General features: G+C 49.4%; 1 protein-coding gene across 1 annotated transcript; it reads right to left on the reverse strand.

Annotated features, from left to right (window-relative positions):
• Window positions 1-13961: 13961 nt before the first annotated feature.
• Window positions 13962-18668, reverse strand: SRSF6 (serine and arginine rich splicing factor 6). The gene is made up of 6 exons (XM_068419744.1): window positions 18396-18668; window positions 17934-18082; window positions 16398-16525; window positions 15958-16166; window positions 15525-15614; window positions 13962-15412 (listed from the first exon to the last, which is right to left on the reverse strand). Exons 1-6 carry the CDS (start codon window positions 18500-18502, stop codon window positions 15049-15051), a joined length of 1047 nt encoding a protein of 348 aa, XP_068275845.1. The 5' UTR covers window positions 18503-18668; the 3' UTR covers window positions 13962-15048.
• Between the last annotated feature and the right edge of the window lie 2884 nt (window positions 18669-21552).

The raw sequence follows: 21552 nt of genomic DNA on the forward strand, positions 1-21552 counted from the left end.
GGAGGCAGAGGAGCCCATCCAGCCCACAGCCTTGCCCTACAACACACTGTTCACTCACAGAATCACAGAATCAATCACGTTGGAAGAGACCTCTGGGATCATCGAGTTCAACCATTGCCCTGACACCACCATGTCAACTAGACCAGGGCACTAAGTGCCATGTCCAGTCTTTTCTTAAATACATCCAGAGATGGTGACTCCACCACCTCCCTGGGCAGCCCCTTCCAATGTCTAATGACCCTTTCTGAGAAGAAATTCTTCCTAATGTCCAACCTGAACCTCCCCTGGCGAAGCTTGAGGCTGTGTCCTCTTGTCCTGTCACTAGTTGCTTGGGAGAAGCTGGAACTTCTCTAGTTAACCAGGATTGCCAGTAGATATTCCTGTTCATCTTATCTGCCTTTCAGCAGCGGTGTCCGTGCTTCCCCCAGCACCTCTGGCCAGAGCAATCTCTTTCTCATTGGCGGAAACCTTTCCCAAACACCTTGCCCCGACTCCTGCCCTTTGAGGACAAACTCTGCAAACAACTCCCCCAGCACGTGTCCTGCTCCATCCCGCAGGGGAGCAAAGACTTTGAGGTCCTGGACACCACAAAATCTTATGCTTACACATGTCTCAGGCCATGTTTCTCTCCTTTTAAGATCCATGGGGGGAGACATCCAAAGCTATTCCAAGGCCACACATGAGCAGCAAGAACATCGTTGGTGTGAACTTGTAAGCACAGCATTGCCACAGCTGAAACCCAGCGACTCCCATAGCTCTCCCACCTCTTGTCAAGGGCTTCCATGGCGTTAGACAACAATTTACCACTAACACTGCTCACATCAACCCTAGCACACATTGTTAAACTTTTAACTCAGGATTTCTCAGATAACGCCCACACAAACAGTCCCAAGACCCAGAGCACTGCTCTGGGCAACTGCCCCGCAATGCTCTGGAGCCTTGCTGGTGGGACAGGTGTGGGCATGACACGACACCTGGGTTGCAGAGCTCCATCCCCAACCCAGAGGAGTGAGAATCAGCACTGGAGACATTGTTTGCAGCTCACAGTTTTCAAAACCATAGCAGAAAACCCCTTGGAAGCCCGGACTGCTGTGAAATATCTCAGGTCAGGAGCAGCATATGAGGAAAAGGGGAGAAGAGAACAAGCATCTCTGTAAAGGAGCACAGCCGCAGCTATGATCTGCCCTAGCAACACTGTCACAACAGGAGAAAGGCACTGGCACACATCCCTTTGGACAACCCTGCTCCGTGAGAGCAGGACCTCTGACAGATGTCAGGGAGAGGATGCCCGCAGCTGAGACAATTCTGGTTGCTTCAGCACACAGCTTCAGCACAGAGCCCGGGCAGGTACCACCACCCCAGAGATCACTTTAAGGGGTCTCCTGCAAGCCCTGGTATGACCAGGGATCACAGGATAATTCAGGCTGGAAGAAACTTCAGGAGGTCTCTAGTCCAACCTCCTGCTCACAGCAGGGTCAGCTATGGGATTAGACCAGGCTGCTCAAGGCTTTATCCAGTCTGGTCTTAAAAACCTCCCAGGATGGAAACCATACTTCCTGCAAATTAGCACAACAATTAGCAAAACAAACTAACATGTTCCCTTTCTGGTGACTGCTCTAGATGATGAACAAGAGGTTTACTTATTTTCTAAATTTTTTATTTAGTTGGGATCTTAAAAAGCTTTTGGCCTACACATGCCTAGTGACACCTGATAAAACTCTGCCCACCCCGACAGGACCAGAATTAGGCCAACACTTAGCAGCTTTCAAAAATCTCACCATCCAGATTTTAAAACAGCAAGCAACTGTAGAGGTGAAAGCTATTTTGGACTTACCAGTGAGGCCACAAGTTCTCATTTTTTCCTGGTGTTGAGTGTAACCCCGTATGTCTTACAGAGGGTGTAGGTCAGGCCCACTCCCCAACAAGCCTGTCATTTAGGTCCACAAGGACCTAAAACTCTGCACACTCACCGCTCTCTTCTGCCTTCTGCTGAGGGACACCCAAGGACCACAAGCTCCCACTCTGAAAAAGTCAGAAAGCCACCCCAGGAAACCCTGGCCACACATACATGCTGACCTGTGGACCCTCCAGAGCCACCACAACATGCTGGCTGGAAGGAGGAATTTTTCAAGACAACTTTCATCCCAAAGCGCTCTCTTTCTTGGCCTGCTTTGCTCCAGTAAAGCAGTTCTTGCAATCACATCCTCCATGTATGAGTACGTACGTGCACATGGCCATCTGTCTGCAGTCAGACCCCGCCAGCCTATTTCAACCAGTTTTGACAGCAAGATTAGATGTCTCTGTAACAGTGGTCTCTGTCAGAGTGAAACCTTCAAGTCTGGGAAACCAAGCATCTGCACAGAGAACAGGGTCTCTGCACTGCCCCTCACCTTGCAGGGGAGCGCATCAGCGCAGAGCGTGGGCTGAACTTCCTGAGCACCAGCGAGCGGCTGGGGACAGCTGATCTGTGCACATATATTCACACGTGCAGAGGAGACTGGGCACAGCACATACACTTTAAGGCAACCAGGCTTCACTGGTTCTGCTGCTCAAAAGGTTTCTAACGTATCAAACAAGAAACGCTGCGTGTTGGCACACCAGTTCTCTGGACCAGGGACACAGGGGCTTGGAAAGCAAGTATTTCTACGGTTACTATACCCACGAGCCTCCAACTCTGCCACAGGCTCACACCTGCCCTCTCGGAGAACCACAGCAAGGCCAGGGAATGATCCACTGTTTGTAAAGACGAGGGATATGCTGTGTGTAACAGGCCGTAGAGGAGCATGGAGAAAAGCAGCTCCCAGCACAGAGATGCTGTACAGCCCCATTAGGACTTTATAAAGCACAGTCTGGTCAAAATATGTGTTTCTTTTCATCACAAAATTGGCTTAAAATAACTGTATTTCAAACAATATTAATCTGTTCATTGGTTTTGTAACTTCTCAGATTTTTAAATATTCCTGAAATTTGCACTGGTATATGCTGGGGGCCACCCAGCTGGAAAGCTAAAGCCTGGGGGTCTTGGTGGACACCACATTGAACATGAGCCGGCAATGTGCTCTTGCAGCAAAGGTGGCGAACGGTGTCCTGGGCTGCATCAGGAGGAGTGTCACAGCAGATGGAGCAGGGTGATCCTTCCTCTCTGCTCAGCACTGGTGAGGCCACCTTGGGGCGCTGGGTCCAGTCCTGGGCTCCCCAGTACAAGAGAGACAGGGACATACTGGAGACAGTCCAGCGAAGGGCCATGAAGATGATGAAGGGACTGGAGCATCTCTGCTACGAGGAGAGGCTGAGAGAGCTGGGACTGCCCAGCCTGGAGCAGAGCAGGCTCAGGGGATCTCATCAGCGGGTATAAATACCTGGAGGGAGGGTGCAGAGAGGACAGAGCCAGGCTCTTCTCAATGGTGCCCAGGGACAGGACCAGAGGCCATGGGCACAAGCTGACACACAGGAGGGTTCCTCTGAACGTCAGGAAACACTTCTCCACTGTGAGGGTGACCAAGCACTGACACAGGTTGTCCAGGGAGGTTGTGGAGTCTCCATCCGTGGAGATACTCAAAAGCCGCCTGGACATGGTCCTGGGCAACTGGCTCTGCATGGCCGTGATGGAGCAGGGGGTTGGACACAATGACCTCCAGAGGTGCCTCCAACCTCAAGCAGCCTGTGATTCTGTGAACTATTTTTTCAGGAATTTCTTCAGCCGTAACAGAGAATTTCCCCATCCTTAACAACAGCTGAGGTATGGATTATTACCTCCAGTTGCAAAATTCAGCTTTTAAGAAAAAGCACCAACTGGGATCACACTAAAACTGCAAGTGGCACATCGGAGCACTGCGGAGACATGGAGGGCTGGGAGCTGCTCCCTTGGATCTTCCCTTGTCATCTGGCATTGCCCAGGACAGGCATTTAAGAGACTAATGGCACTGCAAAAAATACTTGCTCCATATACACACAGGAACACGCTCAGTAAGACCCTCTGCACAGGCAGGTGGCCCAGTGGAGAAAGGTAAACACAGACACCTCTTCCCTTCCAAATCTGACTGTTGCTTCAAATCCAGGGGGCAAAGCCTCCTCTGGAACAGACCAGGGGCCACAAAGGCCTGCCAGGTTCTGCTGCAGCATGGAGTGAGGTTTGGAACAGACTGTGGAATTTATCAACATCTCAAAACAGGATGAAATGTCCTTCTGTGCAGTAAGAGGTTGTTTGTGTTGCACATTTCAAAATAGCAAATAGATTCATGAAGACAGAGATCGGAGGGAAAAGAGCAAGAGAACAGCAAGCTGCCTTCAGCTTTAGGTTCAGACACAGCTAACAAAGCAGAGACACTTGAGCTGGGTGTCACCTGCTGCCCCAGGAATGTCACTGCCACTGGGACTAGCTCTTGGGCCTGTGGATCTGCTCAAACCCACAGGTGGGGAGAATGAGCAGTTACCAGTGATCTTATGTGCCACGCCAAAGGGCTCAAGGTGACACCACCCAAGCCCAACGCTGAGGCCAGAAGGCAGCCTGAAGCCTGGGCAGCTCCAGCTGGGCACAAACCCCCAGCCACTGCTGAGAGAGGCACAAAGGGGACACACGCATCTCACCTTCCACTCTGTGGCCGTAAGCCACTGCCTACTGATAGCACCAGCCCTGCACAGAGTTAGGGCATTTTTCCACAAATACAAGTTACACTTATAAGCAGGCGGACACAAAGAGGATTGATACAGGATCCCAAAATATTTCCAAATGTCCAGTCTTCCATCTTCTTTTATAAGTAGTAAAGAAATGAATCCAGAACCTGTCCTACACCATGCGGCACATCCTCTCCACAGCTTGGGCTGTTTGTTCTGTGTCCTGCTAGGCTCGACTAATGCCCCCCACGCTGCAGGACCCTTTCAAGGACTGCAGCGGTGTCATCTTCAGGCTCCAGGACAGCACGTGCTCACGCAGTGTCTGAGAAACACCAGAAGGAACACGGCCAAGTGCCCACCCTGGAAGGGGCTTCCACTCTCCCTGTGTCCCAGAGAGGATCCCTTGGGAAAGCCAGGGAAGAACAGCCCCACCCACTCCCCGTCTCTGCTGGACACCTCTGGGTGACACCTGGGCAGCGCCTCGCACCACACACACCCAGCTGAGACCAGTCAGCCCAGTGGGACCTGCAGCCGCCCCAGTACAGAACTTGTCCAGAGGAGATTAGCACCTGCACGTCCTTTTTTATTATTTTTTTGTAAGACATCCCCCACTGTTGGGCGTCGTGTCTTGCCTTGGACTTTGCTGCACATAAACGTTACTGTCCTAAAAGGACCCGGAGCAGCCCCGCCGCCCCCCCGCGGGCGCAGGGCGGGCAGCCCCCGGCCCGCTCCGCTCCCGCCCGCCCCTGCCGCGGCCCCGCCGGCACCGTGCCCCCACCGAGCCCCCGACGCGGGCCCGCCCCGGGGGGGTTCCGATAACAGCGGGCAATGGCGGAGCATCCCTCCCCCGCCGGGCTGAGGCTGCCCCGGCTGCAGGGGGCGGCGCGCAGCGGGCCCGGCCCCGCCATCCCGGGCCCAGCCTCGGCCCCTCGCCTGCGGGGAAAATGAAAGGCGGCGAGCCCGGGCGGGGAGGCGGCCCCCAGGCCGGGCAGCGCCCGGCCGCGCTCCTTACCTGCACGGCGGGGCCCGGCGGCCGGGGCCCGGGCAGGGCGCTGCTCCGAGCCGTGGCGGGGCCGCCCGGCCCGGCGGGCGCTGCGCAGAGCCGCCTCACGGCTGGGCCGCCGCCGCGGCGCCTGCACGGCCCGGCCCGGCCCGGGGCTGGCGGGGCTTCGAGCGGGGCCGCAGCGGGCGGGGGGCGCTTGGGCGGCGGAGCCCACGGCGGGAGGGGCGCGGGGCCGGGCCGCGGGTGCGTGAGTGCTGGCGCGGGGGGGGGGGGGGGGCGGTAATTGGGCCGGTGGAACATGCATGCACTTAATGAGCGCGTCGCCATGGCAACCCGCGTGTTCCTCCACGCCGCAGTGCCGGTGTTCGATCCCGCCGCAGGATTTCGGGGAGCTGCCGGGGGAGGGGGGGTCGCTGTGGCAACGCGCGGGTCGCGGAGCCCCCCGGGCCGGCCGGGCGCCCCGAGGCCGCCAGCCCTCGCTCCCCCGTCCCGTCCCGCGGCGGAGGCTGGCGGGCGTGGGGCCGCCTGTCCCTGCGCCGCGGGCGAGCCGGGGCTGGCACCGGGCACCTTACCGCGAATTTTGAGCTCCGGGGCCCCGGCGCCCCCATCCTCACCGCGCACGGGGGCCGTGGCGGGGCTGGAACACAATTTTCCCCTATTCTTCTCTCTTGGGTTAGATGGGACAGGGCAGGTTGACAACCAGGAGCTGCTTTTTCTCTAAGTCACTAGTATTAACCTCACCCCCTCGGAGAGCAACCGCACATCGCTGGTGGTGGTGTGGCCTCCTCAGGAGCAGCCCAGAGGCCCCGGAGACCACAGCAGCTCCCCAGGCTCTGGCTGACGTACACAGGCACGGGCTTTCCGGCGAAGCGGGGAAAGCCTCTGCTCCTCAGCACTCGTACCACAGGCTCCAAGAGTAACTGGAGGTCATTAACACAAAATCCCCCAAATCACTGGAAAGCAAAGGATCGCTCAGACTAGTTCTCTGGAGGAAATGCAGGACTTGCATGGTGCTGAGTAGTGCTTCCTAAGCGCTCCGGTCAAAAACCGGGGCAGCTTACCTGCCCCCCCTGCAGTACTTTATGGCCACACAAGGAGCGTGCCTTTTAGACACTTACACAACGTCTGACCCACTTATCCGCAGAAGGTGGGAGACTGGACAAGGACCAAAAAGCACAAAAAAGCTGCTGAGAACAGCCCTCGATGCGTGTTGGACTGGCCAGGGAGAGGCCACTGCCTGTTCACCCTGCAGGCCAGCTCCCGCCGCACAGAACCCAGGGCAAGGAGTGTTCTTGCTCACTTTGGGGAGTGCAGGAACAAGCTCTTTGTTTCTAGTGTCAGTATCTGCCAGTTTTTTATCACCTTGAGTTCTGTACTCCAAAATTTTTAATACATTAAAAAAGATGAAGTCAAAGACTCTGATGAAGCAATTAGATTCTGAAAATCAGGAAGTAACTGGTATTTCCTTTGCTGCTACAGCCTTCTTCCCCCTTTTCAAATAAACCTTCGGTGGCACAGTATAGAAAAAGCTCTGCCCATATAAATTCTTTTATGCTGCAGTGTTTAAATAGGTTCAAATCAGGAGCAGAGTGAAACTCAGTCACTTGAAAAGCAACCCAGCATTCACCTTCTCCCATCAGTTCCCTGTTCCTGGCTATGCTTGCCATAAAAAAATCATGAATTCAGAATGATGAATTCCCAGAAAACAGCTACTTTAGGCAAAAAAAGAGGAGGCATCTCTGGCTTCCCAGCAAGCCCTCTGGCTGATGTGATACCAGACCATTTCTCCCTCCTGTGCCTCAACTTCCATTTCCGTGACCTCTATTCTAAAGCATCTTAACTTATATGTGCAAACTGGAGGACAAAGGGCTGGAGAGCAGCCCCGCGGAAAGAGATCTGGGGGCTTAGGTTGATGGCAAGTTGAATATGAGTCAACAGTGTGCCCTGGCAGCCCAGAGGGCCAGCCGTGTCCCGGGGTGCAGCAAGCACAGCACAGCGAGCCGGTTGAGGGGGGCGATTGTCCCCTCTGCACCGCACTGGTGCGGCCCCACCTCGAGCACTGTGTGCAGTTTTGGGTGCCTCAGTAGGAGAAGGACATCACATGGAGCATGTCCACAGGAGGGTGACCGAGATGGTGAAAGGCCTCGAGGGCAAGACTTAGGAGGAGCGGCTGGGTCACTTGGCTTGTTCAGCTTGGAGAAGAGAAGGCTGAGGGGGGACCTCATCGCAGTCTGCACCATCCTCAAGGTGGGCAGCGGAGGGGAAATCACAGAATCACAGAATCAACCAGGTTGGAAGAGACCTCTGGGATCATCGAGTCCAACCGTTGCCCTGACACCACCCTGTCAACTAGACCATGGCACTAAGTGCCATGTCCAGTCTTTTCTTAAACACATCCAGAGAGGAGGTGCTGATCTCCTCTCTCTGGTGACTAGCGACAGGACACGAGAAGATGGAATGAGGCTGCGTCAGGGGAAGTTCAGATGGGACATTAGGAAAAGGTTCTTCACTGAGAGGGTGTTTGGTCCCTGGTGGTCGCGGCACCAAGCCTGTCAGAGTTCAGGAAGCACCTGGGTGACGCTCTTAGTCATATGGTTTAGTTTTAGGCAGTCCTGCGAGGAGCAGGGAGTTGGACTCCGTGATCCTTATGGGTCCCTTCCAACTCAAGATATTCTGTGATTCTATGATCTTTTCTTTATATAAACATAGCTCTTAGTAATGCTTTTATTATTTATTCTGACATGGCTTATCAGACTCTGCTATGCCATTAATACCACTAGACCTAACCCGCGCAGACTGCAGCAGGGCTGTGCATAACAAGAGATATTCTGGGACACGTTAGGCCAGGACTCATCCCCATGCTTTCTGCTATTCACAGGATGGCAGCAGCTGCAGGTGGTTGTGCCTGCCACTCCTGTCCTCACCCACAGTCATGACCCATGCTCATTCCACCTGAAAGCCTGAGCAACAGGAAGTTTGTTCCAAGAACAAACTGGCACCCGTAGCTTTTATTCCCACTGAGCAAATTGCTGCAGTTCCGTGCCTCAGTTTCACGCTCTCTGTGAAGCTTTTGTGTATGGAGAACTAAAAACCAGTTCTGCTTCGGGTTGTCAAATGTACATAAGTGACACCTAAATTACGGCAAATGGTGGATTACACTTTCAGCTCACAGAGCACAAATTTTTGACAGTGAATAGACCCAGACGAGGTAAGGGGAGAGGCTCTTTCAGAATGTCTTCTCCTGTCTCCCAAGATACTGACAGCACTTACTCCACACTGAGTGGCATCCTTGTACCAGAGAGTTGAGCAGAACAGAAGATGCCACCCCAGGGCAGCTGTTGCACCCCACCATTGCCCTCCCAGGTTAATTGTACAGCATCACTGTCATGACTATTTGCTCTATTCTTTTCCTCTCATGTTGGTGCTGAGCAAGGATGCTGACAGCTGACACTGAGCAGAACAAGGAACACAAACACTGCACAGGGGAAAGCTTTTTGCTCTTTCCCCATTTCTAGAAGAAACATTGCTCTTCAACTAGCAGATCGACTGGGTGCAACTGTACGTTGTGATTACACCAAGAAGATGAGGTGTGATCTATTTAACACCTACTGACTTACCAGCACCAAATTTTCTCATTCACATTTACAGGATAATCCTGTTCCAGGAGCTGCACACACCAGTAATAAATTTGCCCAAGTAATTCCCCCCACAATCCCATCCACATGACAGCACAGGCTGCATCTTCCAGTCACCTCCAACCCTGGCATCACTCACAGAGCTTTCCCTCTACTATTTTCAGTATTTTGGACTGAAATCACTGTACTCCGTTCTTGCCCAAAGGCAAAACATTGGAGCAAACGTAAGATTTTGCTTTTAAAATGAGTGAAAATACTAATTTTTAAAAGTATTTGAGATATTCTAAATTAAAGTAGACCACCTGGCAGAAGTCACTTTCTGTGAACAAGAGGAAGAAGATGTAGCCCTTGAGTCAGAGAATCACCCAGAATCACGTCCAAAACTTCACTGTTAGTACAAACTGTTGCAAGGTACATACTGGAGCACGCACTAGCTGTAGACATCTTCCTCTTGCCACTACTTTTTCAGTGGCACAGGCCATACCAACCGCTGTGGTCCATTCCTTCTTATACAGCAGCGCACCTATGTTCATCCAACCAACTTAGCTGTGTTATTCACAGATGTAGCTAAAAGGGTAGAAGTTTATGAGCTGCTTCAGAGCAGCTTGTTTATTTCCATTTTTTATTGCTTTATGAAACAACTGAAACTTCCCCTCCAACATCTACATACACATTTAGCAAAAATAATAATGCGTGAAGAAGCTTTGAGAGTTAAGAGCCCACATTCTGCTATTTTGAATCTTTCCACCTAACCACAAAACAAAACATGGGGGAAAAGGGCTGATCACAATGTTAACAGATACCGTTAAGATCCCAAGAACAGATAGTTAAAATTCTTGAACTGTTAATAGCTGCCACTACGCAGTATTTGTTTTCATTTTGCTTCTCACCTTTCAATGCATTCCTATTTAATGTGAACAGGACATTACAAAGCACACAAGAAACACAGCAAAGATTTGCTAATTGTGTTGTGGGAACTTACCTTCTGATCAACATTTGAACTATGCATCTTCCTCAGAGCATTTTCCATCACCTCTCAAGGACATACGAAACATCAGCTCACCTAAATTTTGGGGATTTCCAGGCTCCTCAGCCAAATTTCTGCTTTCCCAGCTTTTGCTCTTTGACTTTTGTAATTGCTCTGTGGATGCTACATGGATGTTACAACGCCAACCCGAACTAGATTTAAGTAGGAATTGGAAACAGTTCAAGTTACTCCATGCGTGACTAATAAATCCATCAATTGGGTTCTAAATGCCCCTCCCCATTGCTCATGCAAAGACATTTACCATCTTGTTTGGGACAGAGCAATCTCCCAAATGTAAATGGACTCTAAAACCGCAAAATTTAGAGGTAGAAATGTTATCATGGGAAAAAGGAGTGTCACCTATTTAGCCACTCACAGTTTCACTCTAAGCACGGTAATATTGCTATACTTATTTTGGTGTACATCAAACACAAAAGTTATGCTCTTCCTTACAGCAAGCCAACATGTTTGCTCTTAGTGATGTAATGTAAATGGCCACTTCAAAGGGTATGTTTTGTGACAGCACATTTTAAATCCTCTTGTTCCTAGTCCATCTCCTGCTCTCTTTTAAGCAATGATTTCTGAACACTTGGCCTGAAACGGGCCTGTATGTCTCCCTATTAAAGCGGGCTGTATTCTTTTTCATGGTGGCACAGGGACTTGCTGAAGGAGAACCACTTGCATGGACTCGAACAGTAGTATTATCAGCTTCTGAAAATCACATGTTGTGGATGTAAAGGCTAAGGTAAGCCTTTCTGGGCCTCGGCATCAGAGGAAGCAAGCATCTCTATTCATCTGCCCCCTTCACTGGCTTTGGGGACAAACAAATAACCTTCCTTGCCAGCTAGATGCTCACCATAGTCCCCAAACCCTAAAGCACTACCGCTTTTCATGATTCAGGGCTGGAGTCGGTCACTTACCTAGATCAGGAATAATCACATTTTGCAGCTTGCTTCCTCAGCAGACCAGCTGCATTAGGGATTTGTTATCTTCTCCATCAAAACACGGAGCTAGAAGCCAAAGCATGGAAGAAAACACCTTTTTGAGCTGGGAAAAAGCACAGAAATGATGGGTCACCCAGAAACTCTGAGCAAGAATGAATTTTGTTTAATACCAGCTTTCCCCATTTGTGCATGATAGCCAGTGCCACTGCTGTCCAAGGGAAATGGTGCAAGGAAGACTGCCGTTCACTTCCAAGGCTACAGGTGGCTTCATGAAGAGCAACCTATGTGAAGCAGAAACACTTTCTACTATCTGCCAGGGTTTAAGTGAGACACACCAAAGGGGAGAGGTGTTTTCACCATCTAACTTCAAAGCAAATATTGTACATGACGTGACTCACTGATTTAAGGATGAACTTGCGTTTATGTCGAACAGCAAAATACAGGGAGGGACACTTTTTTACATACAGGAAAAGCCGAGGAACAGACTCCAAACACAGCCCCAGATTCTAAGTTTCACTTTAACAGTAGATTGTTAATTTCTCCTTCACAATTTGCTACAGGACACTAACATTTTAAGTCAATCCTGCATTCCACATTTGATGAGAAGGCATGTTTCTCGTTTGCCTTTTTAAGAATAAATTTATATTGGCTATACCAAATGCAGAAAAAAAGTCAGGATGCCCAGCACTAAAGCACATCCCTGAAAAGATGGCTCCAGTTAGGCTAAAAACTGTGAGATGAGCAATGCCAGATGGTTTTGCCATTGACTATTGCTACTGCTGCAGAGCAACGCAAAGCACATGCTACAGCTGCAAAACACAGCAAGCAGCCTTTTACTCTTCTATGAAGTTTAAGATACTTATCCAAACCATGCTTTTTTAACACCTACAAGAGAGCTCAGAAATAATCATGCTTGCGATCACAAATACACATCAGACTCAGTCTTCCACTCCTACAAAACATGGTGGTGACAGAGCTAGAGGGATTGCGTGTTTGGGTTTTGTTGGTGGGTTCGTTGAAGAGTTATCGCAAGCCTTGCACTTAACTGCACTGGCTCAGTATCTGGCACTACTGAAATCCTACTAGCTTTCCAGAGGAAACAAATCCAGAAGGATGCAAGTCATGCCAAGGAATTCCTGCTTCATTTGCCCAGTAAAAGGCCATTTCTCTTTTGCAGAGCAGCCAAGGGAGACATTGAATGTGGCTCCAGTGACAGAAAAAGAAATCTTTGATATTTAAAGGAGTTACAGGCAAGGTGGTTAAATCCAATCTAGGCCCTCCCTGTAAGTAAATAATGAATAAAGATGACTTCAAACATAACCATTGTCATAACAACCTCATTTCAGAAAGCTAAGAATATAGTTGGTAAAAGCCATCATTAACCAAGACTGGGGTGCTAAGAGCTACTGTAGGGCCAAGACATTCTCATGCTGGCACTGGAAATGAGTTTCAGAAACAAGCTGTTACTACCTACAAGCACATGTAAAAAAGTAATTTTTAACATCTTTTTACTGCAAACACACACAGAGATACTGAAAATATGCACACGTACCTTTTAATCCACTGAGCTCTGAGCTCAGTTCTCATTGGAGTGCAATGGGTACTTTACTGAAGACCCCTGGAGGCTAACCAGAGGAGCAGTTCCCCATGGAGTCTGATCTACTCCATGATTTTATTTATGCTGATCAAGGGGGCATGCTTTCATGTCAGCAAGTTTAAGGGAGATAAATACTTCCACACGTGTAGCTTAGGGCTGTAAACCTGCATTAAACTATTCTTGCAGTCTGACTTCTGTAGAAAGCCCCCAGTACTACCCCACATTTGAGATCCAATGCAGAGAAGGTATTACCTGCAGTGACGAGAACTACAACATGTAATTTGTCATTATACTAAAATACACCTTAACTAAAATAGCTTTGATTTTTTTAAAAAACCCTACTTATCACAAATTAACTAAACACAGGAGTCACCTCCTTCCAGGTACAGAAAATAAAACTTTTAGTATATGCACTCTGCGCCAGCGTGGATTGAGTCATGCCAGAAATGTCTGTAAGACTCCACGGTTATATGAACAATCATGGGGAAGCTTGGCTCAGCAGCTCAAATACAGCTGCTTTTCCATGCTTGGGACAGAAATAGCATGGAAAAGTGTGCAATACAAAAGCAACAGCAACCCAACCTTATGGCAACACAAGCCATGTAATCGCTTCCATTCAGGTTCCATTAGGAATGCCAGTTTATCAGGCAAAACTGACTTTACCCATCCTGGGATCCCCCCTCTTGCAAGTAGCACGGCTACTTGTATGGAAGAGGCAAAAGCTCAAGCTTTCTAGATACGATCAGGAAATTGTATGAAACGGAGTATTAATTTTCAAGAGAACTCTAATCATGAAGCAAAACCCAGAAAAAAAAAGTTGGCATCAAGTTACATTTCAACGTGCACTTGCTGTGCTCCTTGTACCTGATGCAATTCATGTGAACAGACGTGTAAAACTGACCAGTCAGAGGTGCTGCTCTCACATCCAGGCGCACTTGAAGAAAGGACCACGTACTGGGACAAACGGTGCTTGGTTGGCTTGCTGGTCTCAAGCACAAAACCAAGTGCATTTCAAGAGCTCCCACGTCTCTTACTAAAACAAAGGAGTTATTCCAGCAAAAGAGGCAAGTAGGATAAATTGTGATTTCCCCAGCATGAGAGGCAGAAAAAGAATCCCATTACACTGCAATAAACACAAGAGTTTGTGTCACCAATTTAATTTTATACAAGTCAAACTACACGTTGTATAAAGAGTACAAGGCAGTTCTAATGTTTGCTATTGCATGTTACAAAAATCAATTTAGCTATAAAGGGGAATTTTTGGGATGAGTCCTATTCCACAATTTAAGTGAGTTGGCAACTGTGGTTTAGCAAAGCCTTTGTTAAGACTAGAACTCTAGCTCAGATTACATTTCCAATAAAGTTCAGACTTACACACATTAGGATTATAGCTCTCCTAGTCTGAAGCAAAACATTAACATAAATGTGCCAAAAGGGAGGGAAGACAGTTTTCTTTACCTAGTTTTCATATCCAATAGTTATTTAGAGGCTGACAAACCATACTAGTGCCTTGGACCACATCCAAGAGACACATTAGTGTCTGACAACTGAGTGACACTCGATATTCAAGCAATACTATACGATACAGGTTCCAGAGTACCTTTATTACTTTTAATACAGTCACAGTATGGGGGGAATGTTCTTTTGGCAAGTTAAGATACAACACAAACGCTCTAACTTGAGTTTATTGCTGGTCTAAAATCTTCCTAGTATTGTAACCAGTTCATATAGTTTGCAGCCTGCTTCCACAAATTAAGATAAATCAGAGAATTATCTGACCTGCCCAGCAAGGCAATCCTGCCTTTGGTAGCAAGCTGTAACCTACCAAGCTAATGATACCCATAGTTCTAAAACCATGAAAAAAATAGGAAAAAATGATATTTTAAAAAAAGACCAGATTTAAGCCTGTTTATATTCAGTTTATTTTTAATATAAAAACGACTTTGCACTTATGAGTAGTTAAGTTACTCCTCTGGAAATGCTATAAAATCAAACTTTTAGCTGAATTTCTACAAAAGGGTGACTCTTCCTGCTTTGTACCACCATCCCATCTCGTATTTTCAAATTTGGGATACAAATTAAGCTTTTATGCCTCATTACTTAGTTCTTAGGCCATTCACTCCTGCAAGCAAAAAAACCAACTTCTGAAGTACTAACATAACACTAGTGGCCTGACAAGTAGGAAAATGTTCCGCAATAGTGTGCAACGTAAGAGGAGAGTTCTAGTCTTAATCTCTTGAACTAGATCTTGATCGTGAGCGGGATTTTGAACGAGACCTGGAGCGGGACCTCGATGCAGCTCTTTTGGGTGGCGACTCTGAACGAGCCTTGGCAGATGCCTGCTGCTGTGGAGAATTGGAACGAGACCTACTCCTTGACCTGGACTTAGACTTAGCATCTCCTTTACCATTTTCTTTGGGAGATCGAGACCTGGACCTGGATCTGGACCGAGACTTCTCAGACTTCTCCTTGGATCTGCTGTGAGAGCGGGAACCCCTGTCAGACTTGGGTTTCGATTTGCTCTTTGATCTAGACTTCCTGCTTTTAGATCTGGAACGTGAGCGGTCTTTGCTTCGCGACCTGGATTTAGATCTTGCAAAAAGAGACAGAGTTTATTTTGCATTAACTGACATGTACTTACAGCAGCTGTCAATATCTCTCACTTATTAAGTCCTCTACTAAGAGAGGACAAAGTATCACTTACCGGGAACGGCTTTTGGAGACACTACGGGACCTGCTGCGGCTGCTCCTACTTCTACGACTTCTGCTTCTAGACCGTCTCCTAGATCGCGACCTAGAAACATTTAATATGTAATTTGCCTCTTATTCTTTGTCCGGTGTATTACCTAACAGAGAAAATCTGAAGAATTTCTCAAAAACAAGTATGGCCACATCAAGACGTACTGTTAATCCACCTAGATTCAATATACCATCGATGAATTACATCTGATGCTTCACATGTGAAAAACTCTCAAACCTGGCTTTGCTGTATGACGTAAAATAATTCCTTCTACATTCTCGGGCATTATCCTATTCCTAAAATATCAACTGAAGGTAACTATTGCAGGTAGGGCTACCTATACCCATTCTTAGCGTACGCAGTCTGGATGCAGAGACTGACATGTCCCAGAAGTTACCTTGACCTGCTGCCAGAGTAAGATCGCCTATGGCTTGACCGTGGCTTGTCTTCAACCAGCCTGATCTTCCTTCCATTTATCTCTGTGCCATCCAGTTTGTCCAGGGCACGCTTCATGTCCGAGTAAGAGCGGAACTCGATCACTCCTTCATTTGTACGTTCTTTGTGAGCATCTGCATAGGTTACCTCACCAGCTTGCCTCATGAAGTCCTTCAGGGAGTAGATTAAGAATTACATAACCATTCCACACGCTCACACTCTGCAAGTACATTAGCTTAAGACAAGCCTGAGCAAATGCAAGAAGCAGTAACTGTGTGTAAACATGCATACACAAATACTTCTTAATTGCTTCTACCTAAATCAAAATGAACACCGATATTGAAGGAAGTTACTGCTTCCTGCTAGTCACAACAGGCTCTATGATAGAACATTAATACATACTTTCAAATCCTGCCAACTACAGCGACTGGAAAGGTTTTCAACAATCAGTCTGTACTCTGTACGAACAGGCGGTCCGTATTTATCTCTTCCAGATTGTCTCCGACTGCTATAGCCGCCACCACCCCCACCTTTATTGTACAAAGAAATAAAGTTAGATTGTCTCCTAGCACGAAGAAAACTAAATGTTCTGAAAAAGTTAGTTAAACAGTTATATTTACTGGAGTAGGACTTTATTTCTCTAAGCCTCCAACAAACTTTGCAATTTTGCCATGATCTATATTAATGGCAAATCAAACAGACTAAAATCCTACAAGTCTGTGCTCCTAAGATCTGTTAGAGAGTGACTGCTCCTTATTAGATTCACCTTGCTAAGTTTTATTTTACAGAACATTGTAAAATATAAAACTTAACTGATTACATGCATTTCTACATTTTACAAAAACGTTTACTAGTTACACTAAGTACTTACATCACAGTATGAGGTTTTTGGTGGTGGTTTGGCCACAAAACACGCAAGGTAACAGTCACCTAGTTCAGTTTAACCAGTTTTGTCTAACCCTTGGAATCCTCACCATCACCCTGCGTCTAATGGCAAAAGGCTGCTGTCGTCATGGCTTCCGGTAAGGTCAGCCAAAGGGTCATAGGGCAAGGGTCACACAATGTATGGAAAAGCCATGGCCAATCAGGAAAGGCAGTCATCTTAGCCTCAGTGGACACAGCCTCAGCCCCACTGGTCACTTTTAAATTGAAACATCAAGGACTTGTTAAAAAGTTTGAATTGAACATGCAACAATTTTAAACAACATACATTTGATTCCTTTTAAAAAGACAGATACCCACCCCCCCCAAACACCAAGCTTCTAGAGATTACTGAAACATGAACCGTAGTACTTTTAATTACAGTACTAGGCCATTTAATTTCTATATAGCTCAGCTAAAGCAGCTATACAAGTTAGCTGAACATAGAAATATTTACAATATCCCCCACTTAGAACAACAGATTCCTGCTTGAAAACCTCCCCCCACCCCTTCTGTATATTCAACTGAAACATTCACATGAAAGTTCACAGATGAGTGCTTCCACCCCAATTATGCAACAGTATTTATTCATTAACATTAGTGATGTAACATCACTGTTTCATCTAAATGCTCCCAAGAACATGAGAGCCCTTAAATTAGCAGAACATATCATTTGTAATTAACGAGAAACCCTTTCTAGAAGGCCACAATTTTGTAGCCAGAATTGCGTCACATTTTTGCCCTCCTAAGTTTCTTAGGGGATATCTGAGTGCAACACTGGTCTGACTGGAGCACCAAGTCGGCAGATAGCTCGCTCCCAGCGATGCACCAGGCACCCCCTACTACCGTGCTCGCAGAGATAGCGACACGCCACCCCCCCGCCCCACGGGACTCAGCCCCATCCACTCTGTCACCCCCGGCTCTACCCTGCCACCACAGCCGAGCCGCCCCCGCCTCGCCTCCTGCCCCTGCCCGAAGCAGCCCTGTAACCACGCAGGACGGTGGGCCCGTACTCACTGCGACTACTGTAGCTGTAGCCGTCCCTGTCGCGGCGGGGGCCGCGGGCGTGCTCCACGATCACGCGCTCCCCGCACAGATCCTTGCCGTTCAGCTCGTAAACGGCATCGTCGGCGTCGCGGGAGTCCTCGAACTCCACGAAGCCGTAACTGGGGAAAAAAGAACGGCCCCGTCAGCCGCCCGCCACTCCCGGGGCGGAGGCCGCGCCGGCCCGGCCGGGACAATGGGCGCCGGCCCCGCCGCAGCGCCCCCGCTCCCCCCGCGCCGCCGCCATCTTGAGCCGGCGCCACGCGGCAGCGCGGGCGGGCGCTGCCGACAACATGGGGGAAGGGAGGGAGGGGGGCGGCGGGCGCGGCCCGCCCGGCCCGGGCACGGCAGGAGCGGGCTGGCGGGAGGAGGAGGTGGGGGGCGCGGGGCGCCAGCCGGGCGGTGCCGGCCCTCTGGCCGCGGGACGGCGCTCACCCGTTTTTGAGGTCGACCTCGAGCAGGCGGCCATAGCCGCTGAAGAAGCGCTGGATGTCCTTCTCGCGGACGTGGTAGCTGAGGCGGCCGATGTAGACGCGCGGCATGGCGGAGGGGGCAGGGGGAGGAGGAAACAGAGAAGGGGTGGGGGAGAGTGAGAGCAAGCAGCGGCGAGGGAGTGCGGGGAGCGGCGCTGCCGGCCCGCACGGTTACAGCCGGGCCCGCTCCGCAGCACAATGGCGCCCGCCGCCCGCCGCCGCTCTTATAGCGGGGGGCGGGGCGTGGCGCGGGCGGCACGGCGCAGGCGGCGGCGCGCGGACGTCATCACGCTGGCGCGAGCGGGCGGTGTCCACGCGGGAGGGAGGCAGGCGGGCCGGCTGGCTACGCGCATGCTCCGGCGTGCGGCGCGGGCTGCGCTGCGCTGCGCTGCGCATGCGTAGCGGCGCCTCTGGCAGGCCTGTGGGCCGGGCCCTGCGCCGGCCAGGCCTGCGGGCCCCGGTCTTGCCCGGGACCGGGTGCGGGTCCTCCTTCGTCGGCGCCGAGGTGGCTGCTGCCCCTGCCGCCGCTGCCGGCGCCCATCCCCGGCCTCGCGGCTGCAGGCCAGAGTGGCCCCGCAGCCTGCCGGGTGTGGGCCGAGCCGCCAGGGCCCGCGGCCCAGCAGTGTTAGTCAGCTGCGGCCGGCCCCGCCTCGCCCAGCTCTGCGTGACGGCTGGGCGGGCCCGGGCTCTGACGGGGACAGCGGGCGGCCTGACTGGTGGCGGCGCCCCTGAAGGCCGTGGTCAGAGCGAAGCACTGGGCTCGGAGAGCTCCAGCTCTGGCGTCCCTGCGCGCCTGACAGGGCCCTCAGGCCAGGAAGCCCAGAGAGCTCTGGCTGTGGAGCCGCTTTCTAGACACGGTTACGTGGGAGCAATCCCTAATACCAGCTCAAAGTTACCACATTCTGTGCCCTGGTTTCCCTTTAATATATGTTCTGAATTAGAAGAGCCCTCCCAATGTATTAATAAAACTGCTGCTTTGGTCTGCTGGGCTTTATATTGTAACACTATTTCATAGTGTTTACTATGATTTGTATATTTGGTATAAACTATAAGTGTACTTTGTATTCTAATGTATACAACATTTTTATATTGTATACTACACAATTTAAAGATTTAAGGTGAAAAGGCCACATTTACTCCTCCTCCTGGATTTTTCCGATGCCTGAAAAGCGGCTCTAATGCTTCAATACTGCGAGTGCCAATGTCAGTAATGCAACCCACCAAAGACACCACGATTGCCTTCAATTTTAAGGATGTTGCTCTGAGTTAATCTGTAACAAAGCAACTGCTGAGTTTGAGTTAAAGAAGTGGGGGAAATCTCTTGAGTCTTATTTTTTTCTTATTTAATAAAAGCTTGATTCATACAGTACAACTGACAACGAGTGACCTCTTTCTCTTCCATCATAGTAGACAGCGCTTGGAAGATTTCATGAGTTCATTGAGTGTTTTCTGTCTGCTTTAGAAAGACTTATGCAGATAAGTCACCAATTTACAGGCCTGCTGTAGTTTTTTTCATACAGTATCACCAGGAGATACTTTGACTTGCGGGTAAATTTAACCATTAGCCAGGCTATAGTGTTCATCAGCTCTGTATAGAGAATTCAAAAGGCTTTTTGTAGTCCTTAATAACCTGACACAGAGAGGAACAGCACAAGATATGCTGTACCTTGCCCTGAGCCTACCGAAACAAAAGCTCTCGTGGAAGCGCTAGGATGTATCTCACACTGGTGGTCTTCAACTTTTAGCTGTTCTGTTCAGAGAGGCATCAGTGCTTTCTCAGAAACAGGTAAGTGGGACAACTATTAGAGCTATTTATTGCTAAAATGTAAAAGTATCTCTGAGCCTCTCCCATGGATGGCAGTACCATCACATTGAGCATTGTACACACAGAACTAAAGGATGGCTTCTCCTACCAAAAACTTAAAATGTAAAAAAATCCATTCCTTTTAAGTCATTTGTGTCTTCTTTGAGATAACTGCAGATTGTAAGGTCTGATCATAAAGGTCCTCTCCCCACTACAGCTATATTCTCTTATTTTCCACTCCTGTTCTCATGCAAGAATAATGATTTACTGGCCCAAATTTTAACACCCTTGGATATGAGCGTTCATCTGAAATTGTCTGTGCTGGCACCTACGGAGTAGGAGAGCTGCATGCTAAGACCTGCTGGAAACAACCCAATTAGATAGTTCTTGCTAAAACATCCTGTGCATGGTTGGAGATAGTGTGTAAGCCTGTGCTGAAGTTCAAGGATATGAAGGAAAGCTAAGCCTGTTCTTAAGGGCCTCCCTGCAAGTGGATGCTCTTCATGATCAGAGCCTTAAATAACTGCCTTTCCTGAAATATCTGCACTTCTGTACGTTCCTCACAGCCCATAAAAGCTGCTCGCTCATAGGTGAGGACACTCATTTCAACATCTGTGCCTCTTAGTGTAAGGAATTTCTTTCCCCCTTCCAACAGGGAAAAATAAATTCTTCATGACAAAAGCGGTGTCCGTGCATCCTCTGAGCTCTGAGCCCTCAGCTGGTGTTTATACCACTGCCTTTTCTTGGGAGAATATCCCCACACAATGCCCTAGAAATGGATGAAAACCAGGCTGTTCAGCTAAGGGCCATATGGAACGTACATGAGCACCGGCAGTCCCTGCACTTTCTGGCCTGTTTTTATGCATGCAAAGAACTGAGCTTGGGACCTACCTGTCCTGAGCGCTGGGATGTCAAGCAGTAGAAAACAAAAGCAAACGAGTGAGTCGGTCTTCCTGAAATGAGACAATCGAACAAATCCACTCCCAAAAGCAGCATCAGGTTGGAAAAAATCCAAAACAAGTAAGCAAAAAGGCCGCACAGAAGAGAGAGGGGTCGGGAAAGGGACAGATGGCACCAGGAATGCATTTGCTGGGTCAAGGGAGTGTCTAGGAAGGGAGAGGAGAGACAGTGGCCTGATTCCATCTCTGCTTGGTCTGGCTCATTACCAGCAATGACACATCTTGCTGATGAAGCGAGCAGAGCCGCCTGGGCCTGAGGCACCAGGGACCTCCCCAGTTCTGGACCAGTAAAGCACACATGCAGAACAGCTCTCCTCCGTGCATGTGCTGAGCACATCCAGTGACAGAGGAGCTGA

This window comes from Nyctibius grandis, chromosome 28 (genome assembly GCF_013368605.1).
Source record: "Nyctibius grandis isolate bNycGra1 chromosome 28, bNycGra1.pri, whole genome shotgun sequence".
NCBI lineage: Eukaryota > Metazoa > Chordata > Aves > Nyctibiiformes > Nyctibiidae > Nyctibius > Nyctibius grandis.